Here is a 12664-nt window from a genome sequence, read left to right on the forward strand (position 1 = left end):
GGGCTCATAAAAAAAATAACTAGTACTGTCTGTGTCCTTACAACCTAATAATTATTCCAGACAAATAAAGGCTGATCTGATTCCCCCCTGCTAGTCTTCTCTAATCCAAACCCATCTACACCATGCTGGGCTGAGTGAGGGAACAGCTGGGCAGAACACACAGCAGCAGAAGCCTTGCAATTACCAGCCTGCAGAGATGGTTCAGTTTCTCCTAAGGGATTGCCATGGAGGTCCACAAATGGCAAAGCCTGGATCTCAGCGGGGACAGCACGGAGGCAGTTGTTCTGCAGATCAAGTCTGGACAAGTTGGGCAGGCTGGCAAGCGAGGCAGGGACCGTCACCAGGAAATTGGTGTGGAGATGCAGCTCACGCAGAGACTTCAAATTGCCTGCAGGTTAGAACAAGAACAAGAAGTTGTTAATTGTGTCACACATCAGCTCTGACCCCCCCTTCCTCATCCCATGTAAACACACATATAATGGGGGAAAAGCACAAAAGCCAAACATCTCTATAGCTCACAATAAAGGGGTGCAGGGAATTAGCTGAGAGGCAACAGAATCTCCTCTGTCTCCCGCTTTTCAGCACCCAGCTATGAGTGTGGATGTGAGACAGCTCTGTGACAGCATTAGTAACAACCTTGGGCACAAAGTAATAGAGGATCCAAGAGCCAGGAGGCTGGGCAGCAGAAGTCAGAGCCCAGTTCTGTGGACTTATCCACACCGTACACTGTGATTTCAAGCCCAGATTTGCATCCCATCAAACCCCAGCTCTTCTGTTTCCAGTCCTGGGTGCTACCCAAAAAAACCAGCCAGGCCAGATTGTAAATTGTATTGAGATCTTAGCCGTGTTGCTGATCCACAAGAACAGAAAGTGTGGTCCAGAGAGTCATTAATGCTCGAAGGGACTGACTGAACCAAGCACGCTACTTCCAGATATCCCTTTCATTTGGCTCCAACATGCTAACAACTCTGGGGACAAAAGGCCAAGGGCCTCACAGGTTCTTAGGCTGTACTGAAAGCCTGGCAAGCCCATGTCTTCTTTTCCCCTAAAAAATACATACCTAAGGAGTCTGGGATGCTCGATAAGCAATTTCCAGAGAGAACCAGCTCTTCACAGTTCTGCAGATTCCCAATTTCTTCAGGAAGCAATTCCAAAAAATTTTCTGAAAGATCCAGGCTATGCAGCATTGACAGCTCCCCAATGCTCTGAGGTAAGTCCGTCAGCTGATTTTTCATAGCAGAGAAGAAAGTCAACTTGCTAAGACAGCCAAAGTCCTCAGGAAGTGCCACCAGGCTGTTGTGGCTCACCAGGAGCACACGGAGGCTGGGGAGGTGGACAATGCAGCTCGGCAAGGTGGAGAGTCTGTTGAAGCTGAGATCCAGGTGGGTGAGACACTTCAGGTTCCCGAAGTCTTGTGGCAAGCTTGTCAGGGAGCCACGCTGGCAGGAACCAAACTTATCTCTAACGTGACCTCCTGGGTGTGGAGGGAAGTAGAAGAAGAGGTCAATGTGCTACAGGGAGATCTCACCAGCCTCACGTGAGACTCCTTAGCGCAGAGACTTACGAGATGGGGATTTACTGATCACAATGAGCAGAACTGATTACAAAGTACTCAGAGAAGTGAGTCTTCTTCATGCCTTAGTTTCCTGATCAGTGAAAGGGGTGTAATGGTAAAAATCTGTTATGAATCTAGATGCCACAGTGAACCAGTACAGCTCTGCTAAACACACCTAGAGTCAAAGCTCAGAACTAGCCAGGACACCCCACACATCTACCACATTTCAGCAAGGTGACCCACATACTTCCAAACCTCCTACTCTCCTTCCCTACCTCTTCCTCACACAACACTTTATGGATTAAGGAGATAGTCCTTGCCCTCAAGGCTTTGTCCATGCTGTTGAGAAGCAAACAGCCCTAAGGATGAGATCAGCCCTTGCTAGACTGGAGGGCAGACATGGCGAAAGCAGTGAAAATGGGGAGGGGAAAGTAGGTAATTCAGTTTTGTGTAGGCCAGACAGCACAGAGAAAGAAGGATACAAGTTCCCCACCCCAGCTTGTGACACTCAAATTGGAAAAGGGCTGCACCCATGAAAAATAAGTTGAGCAAACAAAGGGAAACTTCTCTGTTTGTTCATTGTTTCCTACTCGCCCTTCCCTGTTCTCTATTTGTATCCACATACAGCAGAGGGCACCAAACACTTTTTATGCTGCATAATGGTGCAAAATGAGAACAACCAAACTATTAGACACATTTAACTTTGTAAGTAAGAAAATCTTAGTGAACTGTTTTATTGCATTTCAGGATGCTCAGGGGATGTGTGCATCTCACTAAACAGGACTAATGAAAGGTATTGCTGTTATCATCACCTTACTAAAGATGGAAAAGAATCTCAAATTATTCACATGAGAAATCTGTGGTAGATACAGAAATGAATCTCAATCTTTTCAGTTTTCAGGCCTGCATTCTGGCCACAAATTCCCTCTTTTTTCTCTCATTTATTTTTAAAATTGCACCTCCCAAAGAGTAAATGATTCAGTCTGATACAGAAATTATACCACTTGTATTGAGATCCTCCCACAATAAAGAGATGAGAAAGTTCAAATAATGATCTCATATTTATAGCTCTAACAGTTATTACACTTTGCCAAATTACATGCATGTCCCTGCATCATACGTTAGATAAAATGTTGAACAGCCTCTTCTGGTCTGTCTTGAACTCTGCTAAACGTACAGTTACTGGCAGAAAGCAAAGATTTAAGCATGGATTGATTCAAATGCAAATGCAGAAAAGACAGTTTATTATACTTCCAAAAGTTAAAGAAGGGCTGAACATTTATCATAAAATCCAACACTTTTCAATCCCCCTCTTCTTGAATAACTGCAAAAAATGCTCTTCTTAAAGAGAGTGGCTAAAGAAAATGCCACAGCATCAACTCTACCAGACTCCAAAATCTGATCCCCAGGCAGCTGTAGAAACAAAGGAAGGAAATTAAGAGTCTAGAAGCTGTATCTTGTTGAGATCTGCATGCAGCTCTGAGCAAGGCTAAGAGCCAAAGCTGAGGTAAGGGGCACTGGAACAAAACACTTCCAAGGGCAGTTTGTCCTGCAGATGCAGAGAGAAGGATTAACAGAAAATCCGAGCCTGGAAAGGCTGGATGGTGGTGAGCCAATTTACCTTTCAGCACCAGGGATTTCAGGTGCTCCAGATGAGGAAGGCTGTCCAGCGTGGTGTCAATGAGGCAATCGTTGCTGCTGAGACGAAGGAACTCCACCTGGACCACCTCTTCCCGTTGCTGCTTCAACAGCCGGAGGAAATGCCAGCAGCCATCAGGATAAACATCCAGGCTCAGTCTGTTGCCTGCAAGGCAGGGGCCAGCAAGTGCAGGAGCCCCCGAAGTCCCCTCCCCGCACTTGCCCCAGAGGCTCAGCCGCTCTGCCATCTTCTGCATCTCCTCCATGGGGTCTGGACATGCTCTGACTTGCCTGGCAGGCAGGAACCAGCGGCACCACGAGGCAGCCGGGACGAGGAGGAAGAGGAAAGATGGAGCTGAAAGAGAACACAAGTGCACCATGAAGGACTTCTGCCCCAGCCCAGAGTGGCTGGAAAGAGTTTATAATCAAATCAAAAGGGCAAGAAGGATTACATGCATGTTACTGAAAGCTTTGCGGGCAGAGAGCACAGAAATGCAAGGTGACAGATGCCACAGAGGCTTCTCCTCCTAGGGAAAACCTCAGAGTTTTCCCAGCCAACATCTCATCAAGGAATGGAGCAATTACCCACCATCAGAATAAATAGTAATATTAACTTTAAAAGATATAAATGTAAACGCCTATTCCTTATGCAGATTTCGAAGTGCCTTAGTGGGAAGCTTTATAAGTGGAGAAGAAAACTGGGGCAGGGAGAGCTGAGCCAGAAGCAAAGCCCAGGGGCAGCTCATAGACTGTGATGGGTCCTCATGGAACCCGGTTGTGAAACCCAGTGCCAATGGGATAAAAGTGAGCGGGCAAAGGGCAGCAGAGCAAACGTGTCAGGGCCAGGGACGGGGTTAGAAAAGGCACATCCGTGACACAGGAGCACTGGACTGTGCAGTCAGACTGGGCTCTTGTGGAAGTGCAAACCAGGCACAGAGCTGTGGCCAGCTAGTTACCAGCTACTCTCTGTTTCTTCCCTTCAGCATGCTCCACAGACAAAGGGAAAAAGTAGATATCATACAGTGCATGCTGAGAAGGATTCAAATCTAAAGGAGCAGAGGTACAAAATTTGATCAAATTAATTACTCCTCTGCTTTCTTAGTGTGAAGAAGCCATCATCCATCTAGGGCTTCTTTTAAAAGAAGACATTATCACCATTGTATAAAGGTAGTTCAAAGATGAGCAGAGGCACCACACTTGTTTTTATACCAGTAGTCACATACTTCCAAGTACCTTGTTTCCTGCTCTTTCTACTTCCTTTATCTTTTCCAACTCCTCCTGAGCTTGGCAATTAAACTAGCTTATGATGTGAATATCAGGAGCTCTTTGTAAACTCTGCCATGGATCAACTAGGTGAATAAAAGTTTGAGTGAGTGATGCAGAACTAGAACAAACTTGGCTCTTACTTTCAAGGCCAGCAGAAACAAGCTAATGCCCCAGTAACACACTGAGGAGCAGTGCTTTTACTGTTAACCTGTGGGACACGGCAGGACTGATGTTCCCAAGGCACAGTTTGGTGGAGGCATCACACTAGTCACACCCATCTCTCTGAAAGAGCAGGAATGTAATGACAAGAACAGGAAGTAGAGCCCAGAGGCAGCTCAAAAACTGTGACAGGGCCTTGTCGAACCCCGCTGTGAAACCAAGTGTCCGTGGGATACAAGTGAAACTGCTGCTTTAGTATAAAGGTGAGCATTTCTTACAAAAAAAGGGTGTACACAACACATACGTAAGAAAACAGACCATCTGCTCCAGCTTTGTAAAGCTGTTGATGGTGAAGGAACCAAAGGGGAGGTCCAGACTTGGAGGCCTGGAGAGGCTTGGAGGCCACAGAGGCAGCTCAGGGTGTGCTGCAATACACGGGTCGGTACATCCTGTGCACAGGCAGGCACAGACACACCGACACACCGACAGACAAACCTGCACATGGACACACACCCCCCCCCCCACATGGACACACAGACCTGCACATGGACACAGATTCGCACATGGACACGCACACCCGCACATGGACACACAAGACCTGTACACGGACACATCCCCGCACATGCACACACACACACGGACTGTCTACACGTGCCCTGTCCCTGTCTCCTCCACCCCACATCCCGCCGTCCCGACCCGCGGCAGCAGCTCCAGCCGGGCCCCGCGCACCGTGCCCCACCGAGCACGGCCCCGCTTGTCTCACCCCTCGGGCCCCCGGCCCTCAACAAGAGCGTCTGGGCCGGACTCGGCTGGGCTGGGCTGGGCTCTGCCCGGCACTTCCTGCAAAGTTCCCGGGAGCGGCGCTGGTGGGGTGGGACGGGACGGGACGGGACGGGGCGGGGCAGGTGCCCAAGTCGGCGGGACGTGGGGCGGGCGGGGAGCCGCAGGCCCAGGCATCCCGCCGGCACAGCAGTGTCACGAAAGGAGATTTTCCTGACACGGCCTCGGCACCGCAGCCGGTCTCGGTGCGGCTCCCCTGGGCTCCAAGGGAGGGGAGGCACGGGCAGCCCCGGGTGTTGTGCTCACTCGCTGCAAACCCAGGGAGAGAAACGGAGTGGGGGCTGCGAGCCCAGGAGGGCGCAGGGCTGGGGGCTGCCGAGCCGGCCCTCATCCCACCCGGAGGGCACCTGCCTCCAGCCGCTGTGTCTCTGCGTTCGCTCTGTCGAGGCCCCTCGGCGTGGGTGCTGCTCCCCGTGTCGCCCCGAGGGGCAAAGCCCCGGCCGGTGCCCTGGTGCTGCTGCCCTGCGAAAAGCGCCCCTTGCTCAAAGCTCTCTCTACGACCGCCTGAAAGGAGGTTGTAGCCGTGGCGGGGAGGTGGAGAGGGCGACCAGTGACAGGACAAGAGGACATAGTCTCCAGCTGTGCCGGAGGAGGTTTAGGTTGGACATTAGGAAGAATTTATTCATTTGAAAGGGTGGTTAAGCACTGGAATGGACTGCCCAGGAAGGTGGTGGAGTCACCGTCTCCATAAGCGTTCAAGGAGAGACTGAACGTGGCACTTCGTGCATGGTCTAGTTCACAAGGTTGTGTTTGGTCATAGGTTGGACTTGATGATTTCAGAGGTCTTTTCCAACCTAATTGATTCGGTGATGTCAGGACTCTTGTCCTATCCACTAGTTGCCTGGGAGAAGAGGCTGACCCCTACCAGGCAGTTGTAGAGAGTGATCAGGTCTCCCCTGACCCTCCTTTTCTCTAGGTTAAACAACTCCAGCTCCCTCAGCCGCTTTCACATAGGACTTGTGCTCCAAGCCCTTCACCAGCTCCACTGTCCTTCTGTGGAGCCACTCCAGCACCTCAATGCCGTTATGGAAGTGAGAGGCCCAGAACTGGGCATAGCACTTGAGGTGTGGCCTCACCAGTGCTGACTACAGGGGAACAATCACTTCCCTTGTCCCAGTGGCTGCTTCAAGAGCATTAAGTCCAACTGTTGACCAAACACCACCATGACAATTAAACCATAGCGCTAAGTGTCACATCCAGTTCTTCCTTCAACACCTCTGGAGACTCTGACCCCACCAGCTCCCTGGGCAGCCCACTCCAATGCCTGACCACCCTTTCCATGAGGAAACATTTGTTTCATGTCTGTACGGAGATGTGCTGTGGTTTTGTGAATTCACCACCCAGCGCCCCTCTCTGTGCAGATACAAAACGAACAAATATCAGGACACAATGTCTGGATCAACTGGGATTGTGCCGACCCCAGGGCAGGGCAGGGCAGGATGCTGCAGTTGGAGGACATGGCCTTAAGCTGCACCAGGGGAGGTTTAGGTTGGACGTTAGAGGAATTCTTCAGAGAAAGGGTGACTGGGCATTGGAATGGGCTGCCCCGGGGAGGTGGCGGATTCACCATCCCTGGAGCTGTTCAAGGAAAACCTGGACGTGGCACTGAAGGCCATGGCCTAGTTGACATGGCAGTGTTAGGTCACAGGCTGGGCTCCGTGATCTCGGAGGTCTTTTCCCGGCGGGCAGACCCCGTGACTGCGCGCTCTGGGAATCACGCCCATCCCAACACACACCAATCCCCGGGCGGGACGGGACAGGCGGCCGCTCTTTGCGCATGCGCTTCCGGCCGCGCTGGCGGTGCTCTCTCTCGCCGCTTCCCATTGGTCCGTCCGCCCGCCGCCGGCGCGGTCCAATGGCAGCGCTCGTTGTTGAGGGGTGTCGGGCAGAAGGCGTTGCCGAGGCTCCGCCCCTTCCTTTTGCTCGCCGCGCGGCCGTCACGAGCGCACGCCCCGGCCCGTGTCCCACCGCAGACAACGTGAGTGCGCGGGGCTCCCCCCGCACCCCCCGCGGCAATGGTCGCGCCCGGCCCGCCCGCCTCAGCCCGCGGCCGCCGGAGGGGCTCGGGAAAGACCACTGAGGTCGGGGCGGGGGGAGGGGTAATGGCGGCCATGTGCTCTCGGGCCTGCGGCTGGGCCGGGGCCGGCGGAGGGACGGGACGGGCTGAGCCGAGCACCGCATTCCTCGGGCGCGGAGCGGGAGCGTTGTCCGGCCTGCCGTGCGGGCCCCGTGTTGGCGGAGGGTGGGCAGGGAGCGCGGGTGCCGCTGTACGAGCGGAGCCGGAGGGCTGTGGCGGGCAGAGCGCGGATGGGGCTCCCCCGGGCCTGCTCTCGGCCCTGGGCGCTGAGGACGCCGCTCTCCTGTGTTGCAGGATGCGTTACGTCGCCGCTTATCTCCTCGCTGTGCTCGGGGGCAACGAGTCCCCCACGTCCAAGGACTTGAAGAAGATCCTCGACAGCGTCGGCATCGAGACGGACGATGAACGCATGAACAAGGTGGCGTTGCCTCTTTAATTCCGGGTGGTCGTGTCCCAGCCAGCGCCAGACGCTGGAGCTGTTCCCTTGGCTTCAGTGTTCCGGTTGCCTCGCTGCTGATCTGCCCTTACTTTGTGCCGATGTTCGGTGGCCCTTACGTGTGTGATTTCTAAAACGCTGCTGAGCCAATCACAGTTGGTTTTACAACTTTAGTTAGAAGTCTGGTTTTCTAATTCAGCACATGTCCTCCCCAAAGGTCTCTTGTCAGTTGATGCTGACTTGTTCAGTCAAACCGTTCTCAGTGAGATGGTGGCTAGAAACGATACATTGAAATCAAGTTCTGTTTCTGTTCTGACATCATGTATAGTCTGCACTTCCTATTTCTGGTCAGTATTGATTCAGAACTAACATTTCTGAAGGCCTGATTTTCAGTCATACATTCTTACTTAGTTTGCTGCTAACCACCATTTGTTTTTTCACCAGGAGACATAGGCAAATCCTAACATGGACTTTTAAAGGTATTTGATTATAAGATGTAGGAAGATTTTGAAAATAAATGCTGAAATGGTTGTGTTGAAAGACAGACTTCTGAAGAAGAGAGTATTTTAACTAAAATGTAATATAACATTTTCAGCATTGTGGACTTAAAAAATCAGTGGCCGTGGGGAAAAAAGAAAAACAAGAACCAATAAAATGATCTTATCACCTAGCCCATACTCATATGTGGAGTGTTTCCAGAGGGGTGGAGATAAAAAGAAGTTATTTTCCCAGTTGGAAACAGTGTTTTACCGTAGGTTCAACCAGACAATGCGCTGGCTGAGTTGACAGCATCTATTTCATGTTTGGGATGTTGGTTTGAACTTGTGGTGCTCTGGTTTAAGTGCCAGGTCTTGTTTTGTTTTGTTTAGGTTTAATACCATCATAAATTAATTGCTTTCTTTGATCCTCCAGTATCTGGAATTTGTTTTGGTCATAATTTATTAATCCTCTTCTGTTTGCACTGGTTGTATGTTAAGCCAGTGTAAATGTAGTGAAGTGTTAAAAGCACCTTTCTACTAGATGGAGCAAGAATGCAGGCACAGCATTTCACACATCCCACTCTCCCTGTGAGCAGAAGGTGCCTGTTGGAAAACTCTTGGTCGAAGTCCTTTGGCTTTGGCTACTCAGCAGTGTTCAGCACTGACTCTTGATAGCCAGGACTCACCAGTAAGGTCTGGGGCCTCATATTTTTAAGTGCTTGCTTGCTTTAGCAATGTTTTTGTGGGTTTGTGTTTTGCTTTCCTCATCCCTGGTTGTACAACAATTGTAGTAAAATTGAAGCTGGGACTCTGTGTTCCAGTGCAAGGATACAAGAGCCAGCTTGGCTGTTAACATTTGGTGAGGCTGGGAAGGGGACCCTGTGGTTTTTGGTAGAGGACCCAGTGCTCCAGAGCCTCCCAGGGGGCATTAAGCAAGAAGTGTTGACAGACCCTCAGTGACTAACATACCATTAGCGGGGTTTGCTAATTGGCTTCACAACATCTGTGTATCCTCCTTTCTGCAAGATCCTTGGATTCATTATAAATTTACTGTAACAGATCTCTTGAAAAAGCTTTCACAGAAAAGTAGAAGTTTTTATTTCAATGCCCTGTTCCTTCCACTGATGAATAAAGAATTTTGGGGCTGCATAAGCATCAGGATGGAGCCATTGTACGTGATGATTAATAAGAACTTGTTTAAATGTAGCTTACTCTCATGCTGGTTTGAAAGTATTAACATTCTAAAGTTTATTTACACAGGTTATTAGTGAGCTGAATGGAAAAAACATCGAAGATGTAATTGCTCAGGGTAAGTAGAGTCTCTGTTACAGGCAATTGCCTCTGCTACTTTGATAACTTAGATCTGAGAACATGGAACTACTGCCAACTCTGATTGGTCGTCCATTTAGCTTTGTGGTCGAGGACTTCCATGCTGGATCGCAGCTGAATAGGCTGAAATCCAGGTCCATTCTAATTCCTTGCAGGTCAGTGCCAGTACCTGCTGGGTTTCGCTTGTGGACCACATTAAACCAGAGAACTTAAGCATATATGAGCTTCCTGGTGGTCTGCTCATGGTACAGTTTTCTGGACATGCTGACTGGAGAAAGAGGCAGCTTTCCTTCAGGGTCTCTGGGTTTTTTGTGTTTGCCCTCCCGTGTGCATTAATGATTTGAAAGGTGAAGAACAGTGTGAGTTGGCGTGGGGGGCACAGTTACACCCTGTGCGAGGAGCACAAGCCTTTCCAGTGCACGTCTCTTGTAGAGCTCCCCAAGCCTGGCATTTCCTTTTCCCTGAGATAGGATTCTGAGTGCTGACTTCCGTAGAAACTTGTGCTCTTACTGAAGCCGGAACTTTTAACATGAATTGATTTAGGCTGGAACTTTTAACATGAATTGACTGGGTCATAGGGCTGAAGTAAAGCAAAGCTGAAGTAGTGCAAAGGTTTCTGATTAATGAATTTTTATTTTTTTGCAAGCGTGTAGGCACAAGGGAACTTTTAGGCATATTTTTGCTTAAAGGTTGCCAGGACTTTGCCTGGCTTTGCTGTGAGGGCACATGGGCACTTCTGTCCACGTGATCTGAAGACCTGAGAGAGCTATTATGCATGAGCTTACAACACACTTAATGCTATCTCCTTCTGTAATACTTTAAGTAAATTGTTTCTCAGAACATACTGACATGCATATGAAACATGTTTGTTTACTTTGCTATTTTATTAGAGCTTGAAGTAACACGGAATTATTTAGAAACTGGTTCCCAGAAATTGGAATACAGGCAAACATGGTGTGTACATGACCTCTGAATGCCAAGGGAGCCTTGGTATGTGAAAGACATGCCAGAGAACTAGTAGGCTTTCCAAATATGAGCATAAATCAGGAGTCTCAAAGGAGATGCAATAGTGTTCATAGGGTGCTGGGGAATTTGTTTAAAATGCTGTCCTCTTTGCCATAAATACGTCTTTCCTTTTCTCTCCTGTGTGAGCCAGTCATGTCCTCAGGGTCCTCGATACCCTTAAGAAGAAGGTGAGGGGTGGGGGAAGCCAGTGCTGCCGATAGGATACTTCAGGGGTATATTACCAACTTGTGGACTACTGTGCTGTATTCAGAGAACAGTCTTCATGGGTGTGCAAAATTGGGTGTGCAAAATTGGGTGTGTTTGCTACTATTGTATGACAGGTTCTGGAAGAAACATAGGGCACTTTGTGTACAAAAGAAAACTTCCCAATAATGTGTTGTCATTGTTCTTGGCATAAGCCTTTGTGAAGCTTAAACTGCTGAGTGTTTCTCAGAGAATACTTTATATTTGTCATGGATGCAGCCTCTTGTTCCTTTCAGCAAATAGTGGCAGGTTCAGTCCATGAGACATGATCTGTTTTTTTCTGCACTGTCGTTTCTCTTCCATTTCCCTCCAACCTCTGTGCTTGGGATGAGCATTTAAATACTTTCTCTTCTGTCCCTCTCAGGTAATGGAAAACTTGCCAGCATGCCAGCTGGAGGAGCGGTGGCAGTCTCTGCTGGAGGAGGCTCTGCTGCCCCTGCTGCAGCTGCTGCCCCTGCTGCCGGTGAGTATGAGTGGAGAGGCACAGGCAGCTCCTTTAGTTCAAATTTCAAAGCTTGTTCACTTTGACAGTTCAGTATGTGATGGACATGTAAACTGAACAGTTACTTTTCTTTTGGGCAATCAGAAGCATTTGCTCTTTATCCACCTTAAGAGTGGTCTGGCTTAGAACCGAGAATCAAACAGACTTGGTGGTGTAAAGCACATCCCTGCAGTAGTTTCTGTGTCCCCTTGTTGTTTGTATTTGGCTATTAAAAGGGATTGGGATGAACCATGGAGACTGAAATGTCAATAATGTGGGAGCTAAGATCACGAAAACTTGTATCTTGAAAATCTGTGGTGCAAAAAGTGTTTATACTGACCATTTGCTTGGTCTTTTTTCCTTCAGCTGAGGAGAAAAAGGAAGAGAAGAAAGAGGAATCTGAAGAATCTGATGATGACATGGGATTCGGCCTATTCGATTAATTATTTGTTATAGAGAAATTATTAAAATTCTTTGTTTTAAATGTTTTTGAGTTTATTATTATTACCATACAAATGTTATTGGATTCAGACAGCTGTTCTTAAAATAGCTCTGACAGGCTTTGATTTTTATCTCTGTCTGCAACGGGTATGTGAATTTTCTGCCAAGCCACTGGACTTGGCTCTTAAAGTAGTGAGGAAATGGCAAAGCTTGTGTGAACCTGGATGCTTGTTTTGACAGTGGTCTTAAACAGTATGTGGATGCTGAATCTACCCTGTGTTCACCTCCATTTTGCTATCCCAGTTACTCAGTAAAGAGTCCCATGTATTCATCAATAATAGGACTTCATTTTTGAGGATCTGTTTTTTTAAATTCCAAAACATGAAATTGAATGGACATCAGGTCTGGATTAGTCAGAAACATTATAATTTAAGAGCTAATTTAAAAGATATTTAAAAAAAAATTAAAAGGACCAATTTCATCACTGTGTTAGATTTCTAAGACCTAGAGACAGTACCAATAAAATGCTTTACTGCTTGGGTTTCATATTATATCCATATGCTTAAAACAATCTCTAACAAAAAAAATCCATACTGCATCCTGCTCTTCATGGGACACTGAGATGAAGGTAAAGGTGCCCCTTCATGCTGAAGGGCTGTTCTTGGGGTTGCTCAGCTATCGGGACATGAATCAC

The 12664-nt window shown here is 48.6% G+C and overlaps 2 protein-coding genes and 1 non-coding gene across 9 annotated transcripts in view; 2 read left to right on the plus strand and 1 right to left on the minus strand.

Annotated features, from left to right (window-relative positions):
• PIDD1 (p53-induced death domain protein 1) overlaps nucleotides 1-5484 on the minus strand; it is a 20308-nt gene extending 14824 nt beyond the window's left edge. Inside the window, exons 1-5 of one of the 7 annotated variants that reach the window (XM_027904612.1) lie at nucleotides 5382-5484; nucleotides 4661-4741; nucleotides 3177-3548; nucleotides 1061-1474; nucleotides 185-388 (exon numbers count right to left, since the gene is read on the minus strand). In XM_027904612.1, the coding sequence (XP_027760413.1) occupies nucleotides 185-388; nucleotides 1061-1474; nucleotides 3177-3459 (901 nt within the window). In that variant the 5' untranslated portion in view covers nucleotides 3460-3548; nucleotides 4661-4741; nucleotides 5382-5484. Of the gene's footprint in view, nucleotides 1-184; nucleotides 389-1060; nucleotides 1475-3176; nucleotides 5123-5347 lie in introns of those variants that run through there. The other 6 variants (XM_027904610.1, XM_027904611.1, XM_027904613.1 and 3 more) reach the window with 6 other exon arrangements.
• Nucleotides 5485-7327: 1843 nt separating this feature from the next.
• Nucleotides 7328-12017, plus strand: RPLP2 (ribosomal protein lateral stalk subunit P2). Its single transcript, XM_027904616.1, has 5 exons — nucleotides 7328-7436; nucleotides 7830-7953; nucleotides 9711-9759; nucleotides 11413-11511; nucleotides 11896-12017. Exons 2-5 carry the CDS (start codon nucleotides 7831-7833, stop codon nucleotides 11970-11972), a joined length of 348 nt encoding a protein of 115 aa, XP_027760417.1. The 5' UTR covers nucleotides 7328-7436; nucleotide 7830; the 3' UTR covers nucleotides 11973-12017.
• Nucleotides 9912-10044, plus strand: LOC114068493. Its single transcript, XR_003573609.1, has one exon. It is a non-coding gene; the product is annotated as a small nucleolar RNA SNORA52 (small nucleolar RNA).
• Nucleotides 12018-12664: the final 647 nt, after the last annotated feature.

Source organism: Empidonax traillii, unplaced genomic scaffold (genome assembly GCF_003031625.1).
Source record: "Empidonax traillii isolate 1590-97213 ecotype Southwest subspecies unplaced genomic scaffold, ASM303162v1 scaffold1069:size343330, whole genome shotgun sequence".
NCBI lineage: Eukaryota > Metazoa > Chordata > Aves > Passeriformes > Tyrannidae > Empidonax > Empidonax traillii.

Excerpts from the sequence above, each read along its gene's own strand:
- RPLP2 (XM_027904616.1), top strand. The coding sequence starts at position 7,831 with ATGCGTTACGTCGCCGCTTATCTCCTCGCTGTGCTCGGGGGCAACGAG. Across the intron at positions 9,760-11,412 it reads CGAAGATGTAATTGCTCAGG|GTAATGGAAAACTTGCCAGC; the intron begins GTAAGTAGAGTC and ends TGTCCCTCTCAG. Across the intron at positions 11,512-11,895 it reads AGCTGCTGCCCCTGCTGCCG|CTGAGGAGAAAAAGGAAGAG; the intron begins GTGAGTATGAGT and ends TTTTTCCTTCAG.